Source organism: Phalacrocorax aristotelis, chromosome 3, assembly GCF_949628215.1.
Source record: "Phalacrocorax aristotelis chromosome 3, bGulAri2.1, whole genome shotgun sequence".
Lineage (NCBI taxonomy): Eukaryota > Metazoa > Chordata > Aves > Suliformes > Phalacrocoracidae > Phalacrocorax > Phalacrocorax aristotelis.
Genome location: NC_134278.1, coordinates 99042383 through 99055617, shown reverse-complemented (window position 1 = coordinate 99055617; position 13235 = coordinate 99042383). Strand labels below are relative to the sequence as shown.

The following is a 13235-nucleotide window of genomic DNA, read 5'->3' as shown; positions in this document are numbered from 1 at the left end:
GATGAGACGCTGGTCAAATTGTTAGATGATCATCAACTCGAGAGGACAGGGGGCCTGGCTGATGCACTGAATGGCAGAGCTTTGCTCCAGAGGGACCTTGGTAAACTTGAGGATTGGGCTAACAAAAGCCCTGTGGAGCCACCAGAAGTGAGATGCTCTGCCCCAGGACAGGTCCTGCCATTGCAGCATCCCAGGATGAGAAGCTGTGGCCTGAGTAGTCCTGCTGAAGAGGACCTGAGGATTACAGAGGACCCAACCCATCGCAAATATGGTAGACAGCTGTTCAACCCAAAATAAGGTAGAGGAAGGCAGCCAGAAATGAGGGGAGCTATTACCCCAGCCTGCTTGGTGTGGCAAGGCCACATTGGGTTGCTGTGTCCGCCCTCAGCTCCCCTTCCCAGGTCAAGGAGGATATGGAGTAACTGGAAGGGCCTAGTGGGGGCTACCTGTGTGTTCAGGGGCCCACAGCACGTGCCCCCACAAAGAGGTGGATGGGCTTGCTGAGGCTGGAAAGAGGTTTCTGAGAGGTGAGCTAGTGCTGGCCTACAGCCATCCAATGGAGAGATAGAAAGACAGCAGAGCCAAATTCTTCTCAGTAGCAGCAGATGATACAAGAGGTGGTGGTGACAGTTTGCTGTTTGTGAGGCCCAGGTTGCACTTTAGGGAAGACGCTTTCATCAGGAGGCGGGGTGCAGTGCTGAACAGGTTATCCAGAGAGGCTGTTGAATCTCCATGCCCTGAGCATTTCAAGACTTGGCTGAACAAAGCCACAGCTGCCCTCATCTAATGTTGATGACAGTCCTGCTAGGGCAGCACACTGGGGGAGACCTGAAGAGGGGCCTTCCAGTTCATGTGGTTCAGTGATCTTCTTGTAAATCTGTGACAGCAGTGGACAGATAATTTCCCTCCTTGTGCTGGAAGGCTCTCCAGAGGCCAGTACCAAGACCAGATAGCTGGAGTCCAGTCTATTAAGATCTGATCTCACCAGGACATGTAGCCTTCATCTGAACCATCCTTCCTTCACCTGTGCCACTGTCTTTAGAATAGAAAGAAGAATCTGTTTTATTTCACAAACAAGGCAGATTAGGTAGAATATTAATTAAAAAGCTAACTGCAAGAAACAGATGAAACCAGCTCTTTCAAATGAATGTTGCCATCATAAATACTATCACTGGCACTTGAGCAGTTCAAACTATTAATTCTATGTGATGCCTGATTCTACTGCATTAAAGAGGTGAGCCCCTTACTTTTGTGCTACTTTTTCCAATTTGAAAAATGGATTTTTAGAGTCCTAAGGTTTAATCAGTTAATGCTTGTGCAATGTTTTGAATTTATAAAATGCTATCCAATTGTGAAGTTTAGCTGAGTTGTCGGAGAACATTTTTTATAAGTGATTTGAAGGCCAAGGGAAAAGTCATAATGTATAAGCTTCTGGACTTCCATTAATCACCACATCATTTTCAGCATGTCTGTCAACAATCAGAGAAGCTCTAACCCATTGTCAGATCTAGAGGAAAGGGTCATTGTCCCCTCACTTGTCTGCTCCTTGACAAGTGGTGTGTAGGTGAAGCTTGCTTTCTTCCTGTATATGAATGTCAAGTGGGTTTTTTTCATCAGCTGAAGGAAAACCAGCAGCCAGTCCAGTTTTCACAGGAGAGCAGAGTGGTCCTCAAAAGGTTTCTGCCATCTGCATTTCTTTCCATCCTGTAATTGGACTGCCAAGCCACTCTTCTTTTTCATGCCTGCAACAATGACTTAGGAAAGCACATAAAATACGACGAAGTTCTGGAGCTAAAAGATGAGTGGAAAGCAGGTCTACCAGACAAGACTGGTGTGCAGAACTGATAACTGTGTTCCTGAAAGGCAGATTTGGATGGAAGTGGCATGGACACTAGAGAATGAAGGAAGGATGACTGAGCCCTAGGATTGGCAGGGATTTGGCGACAGATGCTTTATGCTATTAGACATTCAACAAGCTTTGGATAGGATCATCACCTTTTGGGGAGAGTTGGCTAACTAGTTGTCTCTTGGTACTGTTGCATGGATGTACACGTATGTATGTAGAGGAGAGGCTGGCAAGGACAGACTGAAATGTATGAGGCATTAAAATACACCATCTCCTCAAGATTTATCTTACTTATGCTATCTGTGGACCAATTTCATGATTCTCTGATGGTCTGAGTTATGACTCTTGTGCACTTAAAGCTGACATAATGGCAGCCTCTGTGTGATGAGTTGAAACCTGGCACAGAATGAAAAAGGAGGAGGACTACACCATATAGATTTAATTACGCACCTTCTCTGGTGGCTTTTCTAGTTCTTCAGGGGAATAACTCATAGCGATTGCTACCTGTTTAATGTGGTCTCTGACGTTACCGAACTGTGAGTTGTTGCAATACCTATTCTGTTCCAGGCACATTTCTGTTCAGGCACTTGTGCATCAGTGTGTTGTCAGACTTCTTAATTTTTAAGCTTTTAGCCTCCTGAGTGTAATTGAATAAGCACACTCGAGAGCAAAGCAGCAACTAGAGGCACAGCATTAGGCTTCCTTTCACACCCTTCCCTTAACTACTGCACACACTGTAAAGTACTGAGCAGGTGTTCTGCCTCCCTGTTTTTACTGACAGAACCAGCTTCCTCTTAGCTTTCCCTTTAGGTCTGTCTATCTGTCTTGCTCATGATGACAGAAAATTCTCTTATCCTCAAGTCTCAGTACCGAGATCTCAAAAGTAACTAGCCATTTGCCTCTGTCAGCAGCAAAAGAGAAGATGCATATTGGTTAATCAGCTGTGCAAGGTTGAATTGTTTAAACACTTCTTTGTCATTGTCTAAGAAAGATTTTAATTTTGGCATTAAATTTTAAATTTTTAATTAATTAACTACTTTTTTAAGTTCGGTGCTTTTCAGCTGGGAGCAAACACTGCTGAGTCATTTAGGAATTGGGCTTTAACAGCATCTGGCTCTAGCTCCCATTACAGAAGCAATACCTGGAGCTTTTAATTGTTTTCTTCTTCTTTCTGAATTTTTCCTTTTGAAAAACTGGATGTAAAATGCTTTGTGAGAAAAACGTCTTTTATTGTTGTCTATCTAAAGTAAGTAGTGTGGTGGGATTCAGCTTTTCATATGGATATGCTAAGAATTATTGGAATTTAAACTGATAAATAGTAATAAAGTTTTATAATAGTGTTCCTTTGGACACTACACCTGAGTTTAGGGAAGCAACAGGGGAAACCTGTAAAAGAGCTGTGTGAAGGTCACTGCTTGGAGACTGCTCCCTCTGCGTGTGAGGCTTCAGAGTTGTCCCTAAGAGAATATGTAAATTAATAAGGAAAACTTCTGGGACTGGAGTGTGAGAAAAGGGAGGACTCCTGTCTTTCCTAACTTCAAGTTATGTTTCTGTAGCACTGCTGCAGTTCCCAAGGATCACAGTGAATACTGGGTGTTTGAGGGAGAAGGTTTTATATGAGTGAAGTCTTTGAATTTAAGGGAAATCATATCGGGTAAATCAAATTTGCCTCGTGCCTTAGTAAGTGGGCAAGATTTGACTTTATTTTGCTTTGATGGATTATTGGTCTCCCTCTTTATATTTAGGAAATGAAAAATACTTGAATAGGATGTAATTTTAAAGACCCTTGACTTGCAGATCTCTGCTCTGATACCAATCTTGGCCACATGCTGTTTGCAGTTGTTTAATGTCTACCTTAACTTGTCCATTTGTGTGATGTATTACATGCCCACAAGAGTTAGTATGAATTCATTAGTGTTTTTGAATTGTGCTTGCATCATCTAGAGAAACGTGCTCACATACTTGCTAGGTATTAGAAGTGAAATTCTGGTTCTATTTAAGCTAATAGCAAGAACTCTGATGGACTTCAAAAGAGGTAAGATATCATCCCATTACCATAATTAGATTGTTAAGAACTGTTCAGCTCCGAATTTTGTAATAATTCAAAGGCTGTTACCTTCATGAATTTTAAGTCAGATGCAAGTACAGCATGTTGCAAATCTTCTGGTGCTTATGCAGTCACATTGCACTGAGCACAGGAGACTATTCACATTCTTAGTGTTCAGCACATTTCGGAGCCTTGATGAGGCAATTAGAAGATCCGTATAAATAAACCTAGAAAAAGTATAACAGTATCTTTTCTTAACGTTGCCACTCAGGCAGTGCCCAGTTCTTCCATGGCTTTTACCAGCTACAGAGCTCCTGCTATGAGAGTTTTGCTTGAAGAGTTAATTTGGAAGTTGAGTGTAAAATGAAGAATCCAAAGACCAGTTCTTTGGGATTGTTTTGTGATGCTAGTGGAAACGTGCTCTCCAGTCAGCATCTCCAAAGACCATAAAACTTGATTTAACTTTTTTTTCTACTGTACAGTCCCCAACAGACATTGCCTGTTAATAGTTTTTACAGCTCTAATTTAATCTGGTAGAGTATTGAACTTGTACGTGAAAGGTAATAAAATCCTTTTAGTAGGAAGATGGAGTTTATGTTCAGAATAACAATCTATCAGTTTTGCAAAGGATTGTTAAATTGCTGCTTTATATCTGTGATCAGATTAAGCAAGTCTTGCTGTGTTTTGAGCCTTGCTTTTCAAGAAGGTAAGTTGAAATAACAGAACTATGGTCTTTGGTTATTAGGGAAAAGATCTGCTTGAATTGGCATGGGGACACTTTAATTTGTATCAGGAATCTGGATGTCTGCTCTGTGTGTATTATTGGATTGGATGTGTTGCTAAATAATATTTTCAAATAATGTGAACTTCCCTCTTCATTAATTCTAATGTATGCTACTTTTGTAACTGATCTTTATGCCCCATTGCCCTGTTAGATGTCATGTCTTTAAGATCTTATTTGATTGTGTGATATCAGGTATACAAGAATATTTCCTGCTAGAAATCCTAGACCTCAGCTGCAAGTTGAGGAGTTACATCCATGTGTTTGTCCCAGAATAGCTGGTTGCCATTTTTTGCAGTGAACACTTTCCTGGAGAACCTTATTTTCCACTGTAACTTCTCAGGCTGCTGTCTTTTTGGGCTGCAGCATCTTTCCTAGACTGCTGCCTCGGAAAGGTCAAAGGATGCAGAAGGGTGCACTGACCTCGCTGAGCATTATGAGGTTGTTTAGCAGAAGGACCTGACCTGGCCTTTTACTGCATTTACCCTGAGACTGCCTAGGAAGGATTTAGGGTATGAGCAGTTAGCAGGGCACGTTCAAAGTTATTGGGTAGTTATCAGATAACCAGTTTTTAAAGGGGCTAGCAATAGGATGCTAAGTTTGCCCAGTTCCTAGGGGCAAGCGATGGCTCTGTCTTTTGAACATCTCAGGGTTGCCTCAGCATTCTTACTGGCATGAGTTTCAGACGTTTTATGCATCTGTATCAGACAAGGATGTTAGGCCAAAGACTGCAGGAATGGCCTTCATTGTTGGTGTGGTTTTGAGTCTTACCAGTCTGTACTCCTTCATTTGAAAGTTTCTTTGGACAGGTGCTTTATTCATGGTGTATCTGTACATGTTTAGTACATTAGCGTCAGTTTTCCTCTTTACAAATATCTCTGTTACCTTATTAGTTCCAAACAGTGCAACTTGAAGCTGTCCTCGTCATATCAAAAACATCTTGCTACTAACCTGATAAGCCATCCTTTTCCTTTTGTGACATGAATGTTAAAATGTTGTAAACAAGCTCCCAAAGGATTAACAGCAATTTTTTCATGCAGGATGTATTAATTTGTCCTGTAATATTCCTTTTATGTCAACTGCAGTAATTCCCTGTGCTTAAGCATAAATATCTTGTCATGCATGTTTGTCTGAAGTGACAACAAGTTGCAAGAGATGTTTTCAGACACAACACATGAGGATCACGAATACTACTGCATTGTGACTGCAGGTATTAGAAATATAGGGGAAAATATGATTAGAAGCTGAATGCTATTGGTATGTTTCTCCCAGAGTTTGTGAGTGTTTAGGGGGAATGTGGAAAATAAAGTATTTGCAATTTAGACTATCAGTTTCTGGAACACCATAGAGCAATATCAGATCCCAGGGTTTCAGTCACAAAATACAAACACAGATGTATTTGGTGTAAAAGGCTGAATGCTGTTCCCACTGCAACCACATGGTTCTGCATGATGATGATGAATGAGCTCAGGACCCAGGAAGTGCTAAGTGCCTGGGTCTGTGGCTGTATATCTAGTTACAATGTGATTATTTTAACTGCTTCTCTTTAATATCAGCATTGCACTGTGCCGCCAGAGTCCAATTTAAAACCTGTAGTGGAAGACTCCTGAAATGACTCATTGGTGAACATCTTTCTGAAAAGCGAATAGACCCTTCAGAGCCCTGAGCAGTAGAACACGAAACTGGCAACACGTACCGTGAAGGGGCCTTTCATCTCAGCTTATATCCCTTGGTACCTAAATAGCAGCAGAAGTCTGTTTGAAGCTACAGTGCTTTTTCTAGCTATTCACCCGGGAAGGTCCCAAGAGCCTTATTAAAGCTGCAAGCTAACAGGAGAAAAGAAGTGCAAGGAAATTATAGCTGGAACCTTAGAGTCCTACAGGTCTACACAGTGATCTCAGACAGTGTGTGCCACGTGGATTCCCTCCCACCAGAGGGAAATACAAGTGAACTCATAGCTTCTTATTTTGCCCAGAAAGTCCATTGGTGTGAAACAGAATATTCTTCTCTCCCTTGGCGTGGATGGGTAATCGATCTCTGTGTGATATCTTCTCTCTGGTGACCAATGACAGGACCTGAGGGAATGGCACGAGGAAGTGCCAGGGGAGGTTTAGGTTGGATATTAGGAAAAGGTTCTTTACCCGGAGGGTGGTGGAGCACTGGAACAGGCTCCCCAAGGAGGCAGTCACGGCGCCAAGCCTGACGCTATTTAGGAAGTACTTCGACAACACCCTCAGACACGTGGTGTGAATTTGGGGTTGTCCTGTGCAGGGACAGGAGTTGGGCTTGATGATCCTTGTGGCTCCCTTCCAACTCAGGACACTCTATGATTCTATGATCTTTTAACTCTTTCTAAGTAGCAGTCTCTAGTCTGATCCTGGAAATGATGCTCATATTGATCCTGTGGAGGCTGTCACATGAAACGGTGGCAAGCAGTGACTGAGAGATTGTGTGTTTGAGGGAAGGGAGGAGTATGAGGATTTGTGTTCAAAATGTATCATTTCTCACTTCAGACACATTAGTTATTCCTTTGTGGGGTTTGACGCCCCTGATTTCAGTAGCATAAGACCTGTCAACTTTAATGAGAGGATCTGGGCCTCTGTCAGTGGGCTGTTGTCTTTGTGTATGTGTGCGTATATATGCAGTTGACTGGCAGGTATGTCATGTATGCTTCAAAGGCAGCAAACTCACAAAATTGGGTTTGTCTGAATTAGTGTTTCGAGCCTATTGCTTACATGGAAAAGAGTATGTGCGATGTTAATGTACACTGTAGGTGTCAGGCCCAGTTACTATAGGAACTCACCTGTCTGCTCTGTAATAAGCAGGTCTAACTCACAGTGAGTGAACAGGAATCTTCAAATTCTGTGTAACAAAGCCTCTGTACTTTCTGTGTGGTTTTGTAGCAAGTACCCCTCATTTCAACTATGGAAATGGTTCCAATAACACCAGATCCAAATGCAGTTCTGATAGTTCTTTCCTTAGCACTTACGGACTAGATGAACAGTAAGAGAAAAAAAGAGAGCACTGCAGTAGACAGGGAAGTCACCCATGAGATGGTTGGACTTTCAAAAGCAAGGAGAAAGTTATGTTTATTCTCTCATTTAAAAAATATTTTTTAAAATTTACATTTAAAAAAGGTAATCTGTTCTAGTTCTATTATTTGCCCAGGTAGGTGATCTCCCCAACAGTACTCACTAGGAGGACGTTTCTGACAAGACCAGTGTGTACCAGTGGTAAGGCCAACACAGTCTAATGGCCATGCCCTTTGGAGTGATTTTCTAGGCATCGCTTCATAGCAGCATAGTGTGTGGTTGTTCTTCCTAGCATCCTGGGAGAGTGTGCTGGGGTAGACCCCACCATGGCAAAATCATATTCCTTTTAACAATATAATCTAGCGGGTGGAACTGGACATGTGATGGGTAATAAGCCATGACTGCAAAGTGTAAGCCCTGTAAGTAAAGAGTAGAAACATAAAAGCCAAAACAAAGGAGGCTAGTGACTATCTGACAAATTTGCTGTAGCAGCTAGCCTTGTCTACTACTAGACTTCACTGATGTTTCAAACCTGGCCCCAAAACAGGTTATAAGAGGGGCTGTCCTTGGAAACTCTCTTTGTTTAGGACCACTACAAGAAAAGAAGGAGTGAGAGCTGCCTGTCTGTGTTTGTTATTTTTAAAATCTGACTCCCTGTTGCAAGGCAGTAAGATGAGCAAATGGCTCTTGCACCTGGCAAGTTACCATCAGCAATTACTGCAACGCTTAGCGTCTTTCTGCCACCAGCAGAAGTCTCTTTGCTCCCTTTCATGTCACAGTATTCAGTGTTCTTATGGGGATGGTACAATTAAAGCCACAAGATTTAGTGCTCTAATTCCCTTTTGTTTGCGATAAAAGGGAGAGACAGGGAAGGATGATACATGTGGGTGGGTTTTTGTTTTGATTTTACTGACCTGCAAAAATACTGTGTATATATAATTGTAACAATAACAGTTTGTTTAAACTCATCAAACTGTTCTGTTAGTAACTGGATTAAAGGCTATTATTTCATGTAAAGGAATCTTGTTATTTTAAAAAAAATGCTGCAACTACATTTCGCTCCCGTCTGTTTACAAACCTTGACATCTGAGCAGGCTGTACGTTATGTATTTCTGTGTGTTTCTTTCAGTACAAATGTTTTCTAGTTTTAGATATGTCATTAACATGATGCCAATGTCAAGTACTCTGTTTTTGACAAGTCAGTCAAAAATACTGCTTAAGATAAATGTGTGTATGGGAGGGAAACATGGTGGTTGACAGGAGTCCAGGTTTCATTTTTAGCCCCTCCATTATTACCCGGTGTGTGACCTAACATGAATTGCCAAATCAGACTTTTTCAAAGGGGACATCTGTGAGCATGAGTGCAATTCCCCTGTTCTAAAGCAGCATCTGACAATGAGATGTTAAAATCAGAGCTCTTGATCCTCAGTTCTGTGGAGAGAAATGTGACCACCAAAGGACAATTCACCAGATCCATTTTAGGATGAGGTGAACTAACACAGGAGCTCAGAGCAGCTGATTTGCGCCTTGTGGTCCACAGCTTAGACACCAAGGTGAAGATGAGCAGGATCCATTCGTGGCCCCTCCACAGGATTTCTTAGACACCCTGGATCTCAGCTAAGCCACACTCAATGTGGAAAATCATTCCTCCGAAGATTCAGCCTTGGTACTTTCAAAACCAAGCTGATGCTCCTGCTAAAATCATGTACTCTTAAAAAGAGGTTTAAATTACAGCCCTGCTGAACCTTAGTTTCTCTCTGTGAAATTAAACTGTTCATCAGATCTGCATGTTTTAAGTATTAATGGACAGGCTTTATTAATGGACTCTCCATGAAATGAAGTCTCATTGTCTTGATTATCTGACCAGTCTTGCTAGAATCTCTGGAATATCATAGTTTTTCTTGCTTCAGGGATTGGTCCCTTTCATTTACCTAACTGCACCTTTCATTTACCAACTACACACCCTGATGTGCTTGCTCTGTGGGCAAATTGGTAAATTGGTCAGCTGCCAAAAGGGAGTAATTTGACTTACCTGAAATGAGCAAGTGTGATGAAAATGCATTACCTCTGTCCCACTGGATAAGCTTCAGATTGTATTGAAATAGAATTAGGCCAAGGGATTCAATGTACCGGATAATAATGAAATGTTTAATGTGGATTAGCTGCATATAAAATTAATACGTTAGAATGAATTGCTGAAGAAAGAAAATGATGTCAAGCCTTAATCCTGACTCTAATGACTTAAAAATGCTGCATACTCCCATTTATAGAAGAACAAAAGTAAAGCTATTGAATTTGTGCTCTTTATTTGGGAAAGAAAACTAGATATAAAGTATTAATGTGTATCTGAGCTGTCAAATCAAGATCCCACTGGACAAGGCCATAATGTTTTGGCTCTGGACCACATCTGAGAAATTGCAGGGATGGGGATGAAGTCCAGGAAGAGTAGGTACATGAAAATAAGAATCTAAACCTAAAACCCCATAATCACCTGTCTGGGGTTACCTTTGGAAGTCTCTTGGTTGATTGAGTTTTATTATTGCTGTTCCTTATTTTTCCCTATCAATAATACTTATGGCTTTTTCCACTTTGTCCATTTTCTTCTGGGAGTTAAATCTAAATGTAATCTTTGTTTTGGACCATCCAAAGGCGAGTTGAAATGTTGCTTGCCCAGGCAGATCTTAATGAGTTTCATACAAAATGGGCAAACTTTCCAAACGAGTTGGCAAAGATAATCTTTGACTGGGAGGTATGGAAGGGCTGGAGAGTGAGTGGCATAGAAACTGCAGGTATTCGTCTGCACTCTGTGAGGCTTTTTTGTTGTTGTTGTTGTTATTCTTAAAGCTTTCTTGTTGCCTCATCTGTTCTAGGTTTATTCCTGTTTCTTAATGCATCAGAGAGGCTGAGCCCTGTCATCCTGAGCCCTTGGCTGAGAAGCAGCAGTGACCAATGCATAGTTCAAGTGGCTGTTTATAAGTTTTACCAGCAGAATGGAGAATATATTGCGCATGTCCTTCCCATTGATGAAAGCCGTAGTGAAATATTGTCAGTGGAGAGTCCAGAGAAACATGGGTAAGTCTCATCCTCTCATTTGACTCACAGCTTGACTTGAGAAGAATCATGATTGTGCAGCAATACAGCCACAAAATGCATGCTGCACATCTACTAAGGGGAGCAGGACACCACACCAAGCAGATGTTGGTCTTTCACGGTTCTAAGCTGTTGTAGAAGCTAGAGATTGGTGCTCATTTTATTACACAAAGCATCACCAAATTACTGGATCCATGTAAACCGTGAGTCTCTGACTCGACATTGTCTTTATTCTCAGTGCTTACAAGTACAGACCTGGTGTGGATACTCATCTGAAGTTTAAAGTTTTTCTGTCTTAATTTGCTCTGATTTCTTTTTACAACTTCTTTACCCAAGTATACTATTGGGCTTACAATATCTATTCAGTCTTTGCAGTTTCATATGTCTGCATATGTTTTAAGTTTCATCTTGCATTTGCGTGGTTTTTTTAAATGCCGTCTCTTGTCAGAAGAACAGTTCAGAGCTACTGCTGGAAGAGGAAGGGTTTTGGTCTTTCAAGAGTGCAACTGTTTGAAATGTTTTATCCTCTTTGTGCAACTAAAACATCATCAACAATTAAATTAATTTGTCAGACTTCCTGCGTGTTCTTTTAAATTTTATTTAGCAGCATAACAACAGGAGCCATAGCTGAACATAGTAGATGTTTCTAAATGCTATACTAGTAGAATAACTTAGAGCTGGGTTTGGATATATGTGAGGCTAATGTTCTACCTGTTCTATATCCTGATTTTTTTTATTTGTATTTTTCACTTCTGCTGTGAAATGTGTGTAAAGAAGCATAATTTTTACTAAGCGTCACAAATGTTCTTTGTTTTGATGTGATAGATTGGAGAGTTTCTAATAGCAAGTCCTGCTGGCTTGTGCCTGTAATAAGATGTGATTATCTGATTATGTCTAAAGAAAATTCTGTATTTTCCAGTAGCAAAAGAAGAATGCACAATAAAAAACCTGACAGGAGGTAACCAACTCAGAGAAACACTTCGAATAGTCGTAATCTCCTATAACACATGGCCTATAAAAGTGAGGAGGAGAGCTTGTATGTGGATCTAGATCATAGTTCCAGCAACATCATCCAAATTGTAAATTACTGTTGATGTCTGGGGAACTGTAATTAGGGGAGCTGCAGCAGCTGTCTTCTTCCTTAGCTCTTTGCAAATGCTGTGCTTTATGTCACAGCTAATAAACATGCTTTGTGCAAAGTGCCTCCTGCATTGGCAATGCCACTGCTCCTTGGCATTTGCAGGGAATACTGCTGTGTGTAAAAAGCTGTGCTGTGCTGCATGGAGGGGCTCTGGCTTGGATCTGTGGGCAGGCAGAACTCACCAGGAGCACATGCAAGTGCTGAATGTAAGGAACCTTGAAGGGAAGGGGAAGATTAACTACAATAACAAATGCCTACCTTTGCCGTCTGCTGGAGACAGTATGGACTGCTCAGCAGTGCATTGCAGGTGGAGATTGTCACCAGAGTAAAGAGGGTCTGTACTTTTAAAGAAGGTGGTCTTGGTTATAACTTGGCTATCCCATACACTTGCAGGAAGTGTAGCTTGGTCCCCAGCAGCATTTCTGTGGCACACAGGGTAGAAAGGATGTGCCTGTGGCTTTCATGGTTTCACATGGCTGACTCCTTGGTACTCTGCATGCTACAAAACTTTGCAGTTGGAGCAACTGGCTGGTTCATTTCTCTTCCTCTGGTCTTGTCTCTTCGCTGTGAGAGTTGTAGCTCTTGCCCCAGCTCAGCAATGCAGAAAGGCTCTGATATTGTGCCCGCATAAATATCACGTAGGGATAGTTAAGTACCTACCCATAGACTGCAGCCACAGATGATAGGGTAGCAGTTTGTTATCATTTGCCCTGAGCCTTCGTTCCAGAATTTATGAGTGCTCCTCTGCCCTTTGTTTGGAGTGATAATATTTGATTATCCCAGCTCTGATAACAAAACATGTAAATCTCACTTTTGTAAAAATCTTATTTTCTTTAAATAGGGATCAAGAATAGCTGATTGGAAGTCAAGAATAATTCAGTAAAGTTCTGAAATGAACTGACAATCCTACAGTGGAAATCTGTTCCGTTTAATATTTTGTCTTGGAAATTGCAAAAAATTGTATTGTTTTGTAATGAATTATTTGACCACGTGATAACCAAGTGATTTCTAAAATTTCAGCTCTGGGCAGGAGGTAATTGAATTTCTCAGTGATGAGCCTGTGCTACAAATGAAAACACTTTAAAGTTTCACAGGTGACACTTCTTTGATTCAATGCGCTTTGTATATTGTTTTTCTAACAAGAGGTGTAAAGTGTGTGTTGTTCCCAGTGACTTGTATGTGCAGTAGTGAGTCCATGCCATTACTGAAAATCAAGCTTATAGCAGGAAGAGTATGTTTTATTGAAACAAATGCACCCAAAGGGAGGTGAGGCAATAAATTAATTCCAGGGTGGATTT

General features: G+C 41.2%; 1 protein-coding gene across 1 annotated transcript in view; it reads left to right on the top strand.

Moving 5' to 3' along the window:
• Positions 1-12791, top strand: part of LOC142055675 (ALK tyrosine kinase receptor-like) — a 64189-nt gene extending 51398 nt beyond the window's left edge. Inside the window, exons 3-4 of the mRNA XM_075089795.1 lie at positions 10577-10778; positions 12779-12791. Of these exons, the coding sequence (XP_074945896.1) occupies positions 10577-10778; positions 12779-12791 (215 nt within the window). The remainder of the gene's footprint in view (positions 1-10576; positions 10779-12778) is intronic.
• The last annotated feature ends 444 nt before the right edge of the window (positions 12792-13235 follow it).